The sequence below is a fragment of the Watersipora subatra genome, chromosome 6 (assembly GCF_963576615.1).
Source record: "Watersipora subatra chromosome 6, tzWatSuba1.1, whole genome shotgun sequence".
NCBI lineage: Eukaryota > Metazoa > Bryozoa > Gymnolaemata > Cheilostomatida > Watersiporidae > Watersipora > Watersipora subatra.
Genome location: NC_088713.1, coordinates 30146258 through 30160961, shown reverse-complemented (window position 1 = coordinate 30160961; position 14704 = coordinate 30146258). Strand labels below are relative to the sequence as shown.

Below are 14704 nucleotides of genomic sequence, written 5' to 3'. Positions count from 1 at the left end.
AAGTCCATGTATTTACTTATTTATTAGTAGATGCATGTACATGTACAAACTATAATATAAATCAAAAGCACAAATGGCTTGTTTCAAATTAAATGCTTCTAATGTAAAGTTTAAAACGTTTTTTATCAAAAAGTATAGAGATTTTTCTATCACTTGAGATTGGTTTGTTGTTTGAGGTGATGTTATGCCAGGACGTTTTTTAGATTGACATTGGCAAAACTTGATCGTTGTTGAAATGCTCAAAAGAAAAGACATCTTTTTCTTTTGAGTGTTTTACCCACGATCAATTTTGCCGATTTTTTCTGAAGTTTATGCAAAGATTACCTCACTTTTAACTATGAGGTCAACAGAACACTATTTTCTCATGAAAACCTCAATAAATAATATTCACAAACTTTACCTTGTTTCCGAAGGGCGATCGCTAAGCGGATGTTTGGTATAAATCAAATTTCACCAAACCTTTAGAAAAGTTGTTGACAAAAATATTTTGCCGATGGTGGTAATAACGACGCTTATGAATTACGAAAAGTTGAGGTTTACCTCTATGGCTTGGAATAAAGGGATTTTTTAAAGCGATAACAACTGTTTCGGTTGCCGTTGGGCAAAAAACAGTTCGAGTTAACAGTGTTCGAGTTATCTATAGCAATTTATCATTACGTTGGAACGGACCAAAGAAACCGTTCGAATTAACCATGTGTTCGAGCTATCCGTGGGCGAGTTATCCATGTTTGACTGTATATATATCATTACACAGAAGGCATTCCTACAACGTGAATAATCCATTCCAGTCACATATACATTTTAGGGATTTTACGTTATAAGCACCTTAAAATACATGTAATTTGCCTAATCCGTTCCAAGATCTTTCCAAACTCACCAACAAAAAGGAAAAACTTGACTTAACTTTTTTAATTTGTTGGCCGTACCGTAACTGCAGTACCATTGACTGGTATCGACAACTTTTTTTTATGACCAATCTTACAGGATTATATCGACCATGTTTGCAGTAATTTGAAGATAAGTTGATGGGGAGTGCACATCCTCGACATTCATTCACAACGATTTGCTTATTTTTTTCTAAATAGCAAAGTTCATTCTGCAGATTAAATTTAATAACAAATATTTTGCGTCTACAATTGAGCGAAATAGCAAAATATTCTTACTGTAAACAAGCAGTACTACCTGTTTGTCGTCTATCTGTATCTAGAGGGTCATGGTTAAAATGAAAAGTAACCACTGATGATACTCCAAATTGTGACATTCAGATTGGTAGACTGACGCTGCACCAACCGATCGCCTTTGTATTTATGAACAATTCCGCCGCTAGCTGTTCTCTGTTGTGTTGACACATCGGACGAACTAGATTGTTGCGAAAGTTGTATATATAATAGATATAACGCAATACACACGCCGTTTTATCTCTTGCAAGTTTGGCGAAATAGATCACCATTCAAATCAAATTTGGGAACTCGCTCGACTTTGCACATGTTATATGGACTTTTCTACACAGTTGCAAGAAAAAAATTCACATAAAATTTTACGTTATCCGGAATTATAGGAGTGTCTACGGTTCATGCAAATTTGTGTGAATGTCTACTGTACATATATTCCTAGATCATATTTCCACAAAAGTTTAATTCGGTTTGTTACAGCGGCTGGCAATAGGGAAAGAGTTTGGTGATACTGCAGCCGAGAGGCGCGCCTACAGCAATCTTGGTAACTCTCACATCTTCCTTGGAGAGTTCGAGCTCGCCATCGACTATTACAAGTGAGTCTAATCTATGAGTTTATTAATGCTTGTTTTGAATGCAGCAGAACTGCGGAATACGCCATCCATTCTGGGGCTGAGATCGTAAGATGAAATCGCCGTATGGCGGGGCTTGTCAAAGTGAACTTACATACAGTTTCTGTATATTTTATCGGAAGGTATGGTTTTTTTATCATATGCAACTTTTTTTTGCATGTTTGAAGTGATCTGATCGCCAGGATGTTCAAAATTAAAATCGGTAAAACTTGATCGCGATTAAGACATTCAGATCGAACGAACGTGTGATTATTATGTCTATACAGTAATACTTCAACTTACGAGTGCTCCAACGTACGAGAAACTTGAGCAAGTTTTAGCACTAATATACGAGCCATGTTTGAGATAAGAGCACGTGAGTCAGTTGCCAAGTATGCCGGAGGTGTTTTATGACAACAGCATCAATCTGTATTTTTCAACTGCTCAGGTTATACTTTTGTACCATGTTTTTGTGCGCGCTTTTTAGTGCAGAATTATGTGAATTAAAACTACTGCTCGTAGACCGAAAGTTTGTCAGTAAAATGAAAAATAATGCAAAGAAAAAGCAAATGATAACAATTGATATTAAACGGGAAGTTATTGAAAAAATATGCGAAATGTGTAAGCGTGATTGAGCTAGCTCAGCAATATGACAGAAATACACCCACAATTATCAAACAGAAGGATTATATTCAGTGCATTTAGCTCGCAAAATGACTAACCATAGTTTCTAAACGGCGCAGCGATCTTCACGACCGCTGATGGAGAGACTGCTCAGGCATTGGATAAAAGATTAACAATTGGCCGGTGACAGCGTAACTGAAATGATGCTATTTGAAAAGGCCGGTGCTATCTATCAAAACTATAAAAATAGACATTCGGACAAGTTGGCTAGTGGTCGTGCATAAAACCTTTGTGACGACACCTGTGTTTGTCCTAATCGCAACATGTTGAAAGGGCGACAAAGGCCAACGTCCTTAGATAGGTTCATCTTAAAACGGCCGGCTAGTCGTGAAAGCGAAACAATGGAAAAATTGGCTAACCAGCGAGAAACTTCAAACTTTGAACGCCGAAGAAATTTTAATTACGTTAAGTTAAAAATGAAAGTTTGCTTTTAGATTTGCTTCTAAGTTTGTCTTTTAAGACTTTGATAAAATTCAAATTTATCAAAGTCAACTGTTGTAATGAAGAATAACTTATATCTCCCTCCCTGCTGTATGTATTTAATTTTACATTTTAATTTATCACATTTCCTTGCATTATTTTTTATTTGTTTCTTTTTGAAATCATACGAAAAGTTAGGACAATAACCAACATGTTCTTTCTGTTACAGTATCTTGTTTTGAGTGTTTTATTTGCATTTTTAGAGTATGGAAACCAATCAATACATATTTAATTGTTCTATATATAAATAAATTGCACCAACATACGAGTAAATTGACATACGAGCTCAGTCTCGGAATGCATTAAGCTCGTAAGTCGAAGTATGACTGTAATTGCAAAGAGACCGACGGAATAGAGACACGACACATTTTTAACTTGAATACAACGGCCGATATCAAGTATCGCAACGATAGAAACTAGTGATGTCATTCCACACATATTTCTCTTTTGGTGTTTTAATCGTGATCAACTTTTGTCAATTTTAATCTTGAAACATTCTGGTGATCAGATCACCTCAAACATCAACAACAATCACAAATTATAGAAAAATACTGATACTTTCTGATGGAATTTACAAGTGTGTGCATTATATGTACTGTATACATACATTGCTATTTGTGTTTGTATTTTTATGTACTATATACATATATTGCTATTTGTGTTTGTATTTTTATGTACTGTATACATATATTGCTATTTGTGTTGATATTTTATGTACTGTATACATATATTGCTATTTGTGTTTGTATTTTATGTACTGTATACATATATTGCTATTTGTGTTGGTATTTTATGTACTGTATACATATATTGCTATTTGTGTTTGTATTTTTATGTACTGTATACATATATTGCTATTTGTGTTGGTATTTTATGTACTGTATACATATATTGCTATTTGTGTTTGTATTTCTATGTACTGTATACATATATTGCTATTTGTGTTTGTATTTTTATGTACTGTATACATATATTGCTATTTGTGTTTGTATTTTATGTACTGTATACATATATTGCTATTTGTGTTTGTATTATATGTACTGTATACATATATTGCTATTTGTGTTTGTGTTTTTATGTACTGTATACATATATTGCTATTTGTGTTTGTATTTTATGTACTGTATACATATATTGCTATTTGTGTGTGTATTTTATGTACTGTATACATATATTGCTATTTGTGCTTGTATTTTTATGTACTGTATACATATATTGTTATTTGTGTTTGTATTTTATGTACTGTATACATATATTGCTATTTGTGTTTGTATTTTTATGTACTGTATACATATATTGCTATTTCGTTTGCTTGGCTCTGTTAGGAAGAGTTTCAAAATACCGTACTGTACCAAATATATATATATTTTTTATATATAATACCAAATTATGTGATTTTACAGAAAAGCCTTGCAACTGTCTAAACAGCTCGGAGATCTAGCCTTAGAGGCCCAAGCCTGTTACAGTCTGGGTAATTCAGCCACCCTGCTCCGGGACTATGGCCAGGCCATTGATTATCATCTCAAGCACCTACATATAGCCCAAGAACTTCAGGATAGATTGGGACAGGTAGATGATCATGCAATTTTTATTTGATGTGCTTTAGACACGTTTTCAATGTAAAGTTGAGTATGATGATGGGTTCTGGAAGATTCTGAGCGGTTGTCAATCAGATTGATTGCTAATCAATCTAGGTAATGGTAGTTCCCAAGTGAGGTCAGATGCTTCTACACTTTATTACACGTTGTTGGTTTTGTTAAAATAATGAATAAAATAAAAATAAGATATATATGAAATAACATACAGTCAAACATGGATAACTCGAACTTCAAGGGACAAACTATAATATAAATCAAAAGCACAAATGGCTTTATTCAAATTAAATGCTTCTAATGTAAAGTTTAAAACGTTTTTATGAAAAAGTATAGAGATTTTTCTATTACTTGAGATTGGTTTGTTGTTTGAGGTGATGTTATTGCCAGGACGTTTTTCAGATTGACATTGGCAAAACTTGATCGTTGTTGAAATGCTCAAAAGAAAAGACATTTTTTTCTTTTGGGGTTTTACCCACGATCAATTTTGCCGTTTTTTCTTGAAGTTTATGCAAAGATTATCTTACTTTACCTGGGATTCGTTAAGAACAACACTCCGAGGCAGTTCAATTAGAAGTTTTACGAGGTTTTACGTACATTCTATATCACTCACGTTTTTTAATAGATACTTATTGAATGTACACACGTATTCTGCGTTTAGGTCAAACGATGAATAGTTTTTTGTAGCTCAGACAACGTTAAAGTTTAATTACAACAATTTTTAAGACGTTTTAAACATTCAACATTCCGACGTTGATTCAACACGGAATCAACGTCGGAAAACTATTCATCACGGACTAGCCGGGTCACGCACTCAAAGATTTTCGCCACGCACATACAAAACAAAAACAACATGCGATTTTTGTTTTGTATGTGCGTGGCGAAAATCCTTGCGCGCGTGACCCGGCTAGCCCGTGCTACTCATCGTATCGCAGTATAAATCAAATTTTACCAAACCTTTAGAAAAGTCGTTGACAAAAATATTTTGCCGATGGTGGTAATAACGACGCTTATGAATTACGAAAAGATGAAGTTTACCTCTATGGCTTTGAATAAAGTGATTTTCTAAAGCGATAACAACCGTTTCGGTAGCCGTTGGGCAAAAAACAGTTCGAATTAACAGTGTTGAGTTCGAGTTATCTATAGCAATTTATCATTACGTGGGAACGGACCAAAGGAAATGTTCAAATTAACCATGTGTTCGAGCTATCCGTGGACGAGTTATCCATGTTTGACTGTATATATAAAATAATAAATAATCATAAATGATTTTAAAGGAATAAAATGATCAAGCATGAAAATTTTGTGATTATGGAAATGTAGGAGGTCTTATGTTATTTCAGAAGCAACAACCGGGTTCAGCAGCCCACTTTCAGCAACTGTGCTATCCGGTGATGAAAATTTTCGGAGATTACCTTTTCCACAACGCAAGCATTCCTTTGAATGCAATCAGTTTTTCACTACCAACCATTCATGTTAGATTCTGCTTCTTTTCAATGAGATATTAAGTTCGTGTGTAAAAATATCAACCAAATAAGTCAGCTGCTGTACAAACTGCAGAGTCTCAGACAGCTCTGCCAAGTCTGTTCCACGATCAATATAAAACTGCTTGATATCTTGTCGAAGTTCGAACACGTGAAGTAGAACTTTGCCATGTGACAGCTTTCTTACTTCTCCATCCTGATACAAGAGCACAGTGTCTATTTCTCATTTCTTCACAGAAAGATCGTAACAGTCGGTGATTGATAGTACGACTAGTTACGATAGTACGACTCTGAGTTATACTAACAATTGTTACGCATGACTCAAATGTTTTTTTCAGTTCCTGAGGCAACATTTTTAGTACAAGAGCGTGTCTGTGCAGGACACAATTAGTGATCTTAACTCCTGGGATTTGTTTTTGCATGAGACAAAATTTTCATATAACAACATTTGCCACTCTAACTTAACAACTATCAAGAAAAAAAATTGAAAATTTCAAGTTGAAAAATAGTTGAAATAAATTAAGAGAGAAAATAAAAGCAACTGCAAAAGTTGTCAAACAACTTTTAAACTCATATTTCCTCATATCATGAGGAACATGTTTCGTGCAGGTCAAATAAATTAAAAAAGTCTGTAAAAAGGCTAAGATGTAAATGGGAAATAGCTTGCAAGTAATAGCTAAACTAAATGGGTTTTGCTACAGTAATGATACAAACAAAATAAAATCCTGAATATGTAGAATTAGTAGTAACTATTCTTGCATAGAAGTGCGTGTATAACAAGGGTTACTGTGCCACCAGAAGCTATCCATCAAAATTTTGAATACGGAGACACTCCTATTCTACGGCGACTCTTCCCACGGAGACAGCGTAATTGTCAGCGCGGAAAGATTTAGCCTTGACCTCAGATATAGTGATTGAACCTTACGAAAAATATTTTTTAACAGAGGCATCGTAACGCTTGGCTGCATTGGAAAAATAATCAGCGTGCGTTATAGGTATATCTATAGCCATAATGCGTACAAATTCACATACGGACATACTTTGAGAAATATATTTATTTGACATAAAGCACTTGTCTTTATCTGTCAAACAGGGTCGAGCTTACTGGAGCCTTAGCAATGCCCATACAGCTCTCGGTAACCACTCAAAGGCCCTTCAGTTTGCCCAATGGCATCTTGAGGTATCCAAGGAGATCCGAGATGAGGCGGGCAGAGTCGCTGCTACAAACAATTTGAGAGACCTTCGGATGGCTATGGGTGGCTCCCCTCACACAGGTCGGTATTGTCTAGTTTACATGTGCAGATGTTTCCAGATTACAAAGTCATGATTTTTTTGAAAAAAGTTTGGTTTAAATTGATTTTTTCCATTCAAACGATTTTTTCAATGTTTATGATTTTTTTTATATAAGTTTGATTTTCATGACAAACTGAAATTTATGCTGTTTATCATGTCATTGATATATTTTTATCTATTTTTTATTGTGTGTATTGCTAGGAATGCGTCAAGTCATTCGATAATTCTATGTTGAAGTTTTATCCTAGTTTCGTAAAGATAAAAAAGCATTAATATTACAACAAATACCAGCTTGGATGTCTGCAGATATGAATTCCGGATTCATCAAGAATAATCATCGTCGATACTTTTAGTATTTCACAGAGCAATGCAATGTTAATTGTTAACATTGCTATCAGTTGTTAACAATTGTCAGCAAATGTTAACAATTAAAATTTGCAATAATTGGATTTAATGCAATTGCAATGCTAACAATTGTTAGCCATTAATAGAATTAATTGCTAACAAATGTTAACATTTGTTAACATTTGTTAACAAATGTTAACATTTGTTAACATTGTTAACAAATGTTAACATTTGTTAACATTGTTAACATTGCAAAGCTTTGTTTTGTACTTTAACTTTGATTTTACTGCTCAGTGAAAGTCGAGTTCAAATAAAATTATATTACTAAATTAAGAATTCATATGAACCGATATTTCAAAAAGTCACAAATCAAAATCAGTTTGACCTTCAAGGTCAAACTGCTGCTCATACGCCGACATCATTAAAGTAATGTGACCTTTGATCAGTTTGACCTTCAAGGTCTAACGGATCAAAGGTCACACTACTTTAATGGTGTCGGCGTATGAGCAGCTTTGGTACAGCTCACTGGGTTCCGTTGTCAGAGCTTTCACTCTGACAGTTGACATCTTATCAACTGTCAGAACTGTCACTCTGACAGTTGACATCTTATCAACTGTTGTAATGTTGGAGGGATCTATAGCCTAAGTCTCGTCCTCTTCATTTAAATTTGAGAGCGTATGAGCCGGCTTTCGATGGCCACTATGTGACCAAGTATGGAAGAGGTCGCTTTTAAGAACAGCATCGCTCGGTCGTTCTATTCGAATCGGCTCGATGTTTTTAAAAGGTTGGCTAAAAGTAATAGAGTAGCCAGACAAAAGGTTGGTTAAAAGTAATAGAGTAGCCAGACAAAAGGTTGGCTAAAAGTTATGGAGTAGTAGCCAGACAAAAGGTTGGCTAAAAGTTATGGAGTAGTAGCCAGACAAAAACCCTCCAACTGGAAACGGATAGTAAAAAATTAAGATGACAAAAAATTAATTCCAGTAAGTTTAGTGAAAGACTAAAACTTAGCTTCAAGTTTGTGTTTAGTGAGTTAAATTCATTGAAGTTAAATTCAACAATTCAAAATTCCTGATGCGAAGCAGTTGTATTTGTACTTATCTTCATATGATTATATCATTAAGTGACTGGGAGAAGAAGATAGCCAAGTTAAAATTCAAGTTGATCATTCTAGAATGATCTTGTCAGACCTCTTATATTATGAAATTATCACACAGATTCATCCTCAAGTAAGAGAAGCAGCGTGGATCGATTGGAGACCTTGGGAGCTGGAGTACCACGGGCTCCGTCGTCTATCGGCAGCAGGTACGTGGTGTACTTATCTAGAAGGTTACTAAGGTTACTAAGGACATGCCTATTGTGGCAGAAAGTGATATGATAACTCCGTGTGTACAGCATGAGCAGGCAACTTCAAATTCATTAAATGAATTAGAAGAATTAGATTTATAAGAGACTATAATGTTGCACATGACTGTATTTGATGTCATGAATTAGTCAAATTGTATTGATTCTTCCCAACTGTTTTATAAGAGGCTCGACATATGAATTGCATTTTCAACAAACGGGTTTAAAATGATTATTCCACTCTATAATTATTGACTAAGACGGCTGCTTTCTTAAACAAAACGTTGACCAGAAAAATCGTAATAATGTGTAAAGTAGTGTAATAATATAGAAACGCAATTTTGGTTCTTATGTTATGAAATATTAGTTTGTTATTGTTATAAATGATTTGAAAATTGATATAAATTGAAGTGAAACATTGAGTATCTGACTTGAATGTCAGGTAAACGTGTAAAGTTATTTAAAACCTGTAGACTCGCTACATCATTAATGGGCACCATTATTCATTAATTAATCATAATCACCCATTAATCATTAATGGGTGATTATTATTTTCACCAAGGCATATTGCTTTTGTATTTAACTAGTAATATTGATATTATATAAATTTATAGATATAAAAATTGAGCATATCATAATAGTAAATTGAACCTTAAATTTTAAACTGAATTTCAGTTTTTTGGTAAAATTGGCACTTCATATGCACCTGCAATGCGTAAAATAATACTCATCCTTCCTACTTATGATTTACAGATGCTTCGTCAAACCAGTTTAAACTAGTCAAACCAGTTTAAACTAGTCAAACCAGTTTAAACTAGTCAAACCAGTTTAAACTAGTCAAACCAGTTTAAACTAGTCAAACCAGTTTAAACTTGTGACACTCTAACATACCTACGTAAAGGTTTTCGTCACTGTACTCACGATCTACAGATGCCACATCAATCTACAGTAATCCTTCACTTTTCGAGGTTAATGAATACCGGTCTCCCCTGCAATAAGTGAAAATCAACGGAATACAAACTAGTTTTTTAAAAGTATATGTAAGGGTGAAAGTTCAAGACCAGAACACTTAAATTTCTCTCTAAACATATTGTATTTATTTTCTATACACTAAGTAAGTAAATTTAAGTTACTTTGACTTTCAGTTATATTTCAACTTCAGTCCGAGTCATTTAAGTCAGAGAATGGACTTACATAGTATGAACATAGTTTGGACTTCATCTGACCTGAATATTCATACTTATGATTAACTGGGTTCGTTGTAAGAAGGATGTCACATGTTTTTAATTTATGAAATTTAGGTATTCTATATATGTATATTTACAGTTTTTTATTTAATGTATTTTTTAAAAATAATTTTCTCAATTAGTAACACGCTTAAACCACGAACTAGCGAGGGATTGTTGTCAAACTCAGTTCCAAATAGTTGCACTTACTTGTCATAAAAGTCTCAGGCATTTTAGTAAGTCTAGCAGCTTTTTGAGGTGTCTAACAACTGAGTAAAAAACGAGTTTGTCAAAACAGCGATACAAAAAATAATTAGCAACTAAAGCACAAGTATTTGATCATACAATAAGTGTCTAGTCACCTGGGAGGATAAATCCGAACTAATCCACACCAAAATGTTAAGTACGAATCAACAGGCATGTTAAGTACAAGAGTTTTCAGAGGAACATCAGCAGCGGAATAATTGTTACCGAGTCTGGATGGTCCTACTTGTACTCTCTCTTTCAGCTCGAATGGAGATGCACCCAGACCAAGTAGACCACCTTCAGAACGGAATGGAGGAGCGGGCAACATTACTCCTATAAAATCTCGGCCCGACCATGTGAGTTGTCTTTCTTTGTAAAGGAATACCACTTGTGATTACTGCCATTTTATTCTTGCATGACACAGAGTGATAGCAATGTTGAAAATCATCCAAACAATGTGAGCGAGTTGCCATGAGAACATAGAAGCGTAAGGGTAGATTAATACAAAAGCGTGGAGGTGAATTGTCACAAGTCCTAATGCCTAGTTATCACATCACTATAGCAACGAGTTGTCATGCAAATGTGAGGGCGAGTCGTTGGATGAGTTGTTCCATCAGGATTAGGAAAAGTCCTATAAAGGTAAAGACGAGTCATCACATATATTTAAGGGCGAGTTGTCACATAAGAATAAGGGGAGTCATCACAAAAGAATAAGGGCGAGTCGTCGGGTAAGGGCAAGTTGTCCTATAAGGGCAAGGCGAGTTGTGCCTTATTTTATTGCTAGCTATTTTGCGGAATATGTAGGGGTAACCGGGGCACCTTTGGCCATGGGGCAGCTTTGGCCACCCTAGTTTTACTAAGAAAAACATTATTGAAATTGTTCTCTCTGTCATAATAAACACGAAATGATCTAATAGATCACCCATTGTAATCTTGGACCTATATGTGAAGTAATGTGGAAGTGGTAAGTAAATTATTGTTTTAGTGACCTAAAGTACATTTGAAAGACATTAGTTGGAAGTTTTTTTCTAAAGAAGTGCAAATAGCAGACCAGCTTGCTAACTAGGTAAAATGTAGGCATTAGTTGCTAATATAATCAAGTAGTCAAAGCCAATATCCAATCACTTAGTAATTTGTGAGTGAGTATTTTGTCAATTATGAGCTGATGGGGCAGCTTTGGCCACAGAGTTCGGGGCACATTTGGCCATGGCCAAATGTGCCCCGATATAAAATTACTTGTCTGATATTATTTAACTCTGAGAATTTTATGCTTTAACTGATATAACAATGCATTTTATTGCCTAGATTTCTACATTATTATTGTATTTTAAAGGATAGGGTTTACTGTTATTTTCTGGAGTGTGACACTTTGGTTTGAACTTATACCAGCAAAAGACCAACATAGACATCTGAGGATGTAATGCTTACTGCAGTCAATAATGTGTTGGAAGGTGGACTTTTTGTAAGGCAGGTGTCAAAAGATCTTGGCATACCAAAGTCCTCACTACACACCTATGTTAATGAAGCTAAACTAAATGGGCTTGACAACACAAAATTTGTGAAGTCAAATGTCAGTACACAGGTCTTCTCTGCAGACCAAGAAGAAAAGTTACAGGATCACCTGCTTCTGTCGTCAACGCACCATCATGGGCTAACAAAGCAACATGCGCGTGAGCTAGCATAAGAATATGCTAAAAGAAATGACAGGGCCCACCCACCGCAGTGGGACACTAACAAATGTGCTGGCGATTACTGGATGAGTGGTTTCTTGAAGAGGCATTCAAATATTTCATGTCACAAGCCAGAGGCTACTAGTTTATGCCGTGGAACAAGAATTTAACTGACCAAAAAGCTTGCCAAGTTGTCCAAGTAATATCTGCTGAGCATGGAATTCTGGTGACTATGATCGGAGCAGTAAATGCTTCTGTAGGATGTGTTTCACCATTTCTATTTTTCCCCATGCTTTCAAGAGCACCAACTGAAACTATTGGTGCGGCGAACCCTTCAGAGTGGATTAATGCCAAGATCTTCAAACAGTGGCCTCAGCACTTCATCAAGCATAGTCGATGCTCAGGAGAACCACCTGCCCTGTCATTACTTGACAACCAGGACAGCCACCTACACCTCGCAGCAATTGAATTTGCTAAGCAAAATGGTGTGGTAATGTTAACCTTCCTTCCCCATTGACAAACAAACTCCAATCACTTGATATAACCGTTTATGGCCTTCTAAAACGCTATTTAAATGATGCTGTAAACCCATAGCACTTGAATCGCAGAGGACAGACTGTCTACATATATGATGTTGCTAGCCTCTTAGGAAAATCATCCCCACTAGCAATGACTATCTCAAATATCACATGAGGGTTCAGACGTCCAGGAATTTCACCATTTGACAGACACGCTTTTGCTGACGATGAGTTTCTAGGCACATTTGTAACTGATCATCCAAACACAGATGCAGCATCATGTGAGATCCCATCTCTGGAACAGCCTATACCATCAGATCAACCTAGTTGCTCATACAGTGGAGTACAGTTATTATAAGTGACACCATGGTGGTCCCAGAGAAATACATCCATTTGTCAAGGCAAGTCCTTGACAAATGGACAAATTTTTTTATGAAAAATGTCAAAATTTAGTTCAAAGAGTATTATATTATGTTTTAAATACAATAATTAGTTACCTTGATATGTTTGAATAATCAAAAAATACATATATGCAACAGTAGTTAGAAATTTTGAACAGTTCAGGGAATGGCCATTTGTGCCCCAGTGGTGGCCAAAGCTGCCCCGGATGCGGGGCAGCTTTGGCCATTAGCCAGGTACTTTTGTAATCTGTTTTTCCGGTAACAAAAGCAGTATTAGATTTTTGAAAATATCTGTTTTAATACATCAAATATATGTGAATTGCCTGTCTAAATTTCAGAAAGTTGTAATTACTATCACACAAGTTATGGTGAAATAAGTGAATTTTGGCCAACGGTGCCCCGGTTACCCCTACTATTTGCTTCATTTTTGCATCATATTTTTGTTAAACCTTTTGTGGTGAACGTTTACTAAAAACTATAGTTTTTAATTGTTTTAAAAGGGCACACCATATCATAGAGCACACCATATCATAGAGCACACCATACCATAGAGCACACCATACCATAGGACACACCATACCATAGGGCACACCATACCAAAGGGTGCACCATACCATAGGGCACACCATATTATAAGGCAGCATTTCAAAACATGGAAAAACAAAAGAAAACCAGTGACTTAAATCAACTGACGAAATATTCACTCTTTTTCTACAACCCCTCAAGGTTTACATCTTCGATATCTGAATTAAACAGTGTGTAGTTTCACTGTCCAAAATTCCAGGTTCCTCTTAATCATTGTTCAAGTAAGATGGTTGCCAACTGGTTGCGAGTCAAAATTGATGCCGGCTTTCTCGAATGCTCTAACAATAGAGGCTGGTTTTACTTTAGCTTATGCGTTCACAATCCACTTTCATAGGATGGTATAACTTGCCCGTCGCTGCCCCGAGTTCAAACTGCGCTTCATAAGCATTGTCCCTTTATTGATGCCATTTTAAAGATGTGGTTGCGTCAAATTTAAGTTGATCTTAAAAGAAAGCACTTTTTTTCTCTATCAGTTGATATGATGTTTGTTGTGTTACGCGATCGCATTGCCAAGATATTTGAAGATTAAAACCGAAAAAATCTGATCGCCGTAAAAACGCTCAGGCCACGAAAACGTGCCCAGACTTGCCCAAAATGATGTCACGCGTTAGACAACCTGTCTCTATCTCTCGTATTCACATCGGCTATTTGCGATAGAAGTCTAGTCTTACGCGGCTCTATTGGCATATATCTTATTTTGTATTTGCTCATGTTGGCTAGAATAAAATTTTAAATCCTGCTACAGATGCATTATTATGAATGTTTCAAAGGCCTCAAATAACGAAAATTGAAAATTTGTTCTACTCACATTCTCCAAATGTTGTGTAAACATTTGGGTACCGACTACCAATTCTACCGGTCTACGGTAATTCTGTCAAGCCAACTATGTAGAACGAGGTCTTTGTATCAGCACAGTTCTGCAGCTATCCATACTAACGATATACAGCCTCCCATAAGTCCCGCCCACATTATGTCTGTCGCCTATCCTTGGGGCGGGGCTGTATATCATTGCCTACACCATCTACGTACTAGTTTTTTACTAGTAGTATCCTTACC

General features: G+C 35.7%; 1 protein-coding gene across 1 annotated transcript in view; it reads left to right on the top strand.

Annotated features, from left to right (window-relative positions):
* LOC137398483 (G-protein-signaling modulator 2-like) overlaps positions 1-14704 on the top strand; it is a 74257-nt gene that overhangs the window by 20001 nt on the left and 39552 nt on the right. The window contains exons 7-11 of the mRNA XM_068084601.1: positions 1653-1768; positions 4351-4516; positions 7117-7297; positions 8876-8963; positions 10737-10830. Coding sequence (XP_067940702.1) covers positions 1653-1768; positions 4351-4516; positions 7117-7297; positions 8876-8963; positions 10737-10830 — 645 coding nt within the window. The remainder of the gene's footprint in view (positions 1-1652; positions 1769-4350; positions 4517-7116; positions 7298-8875; positions 8964-10736; positions 10831-14704) is intronic.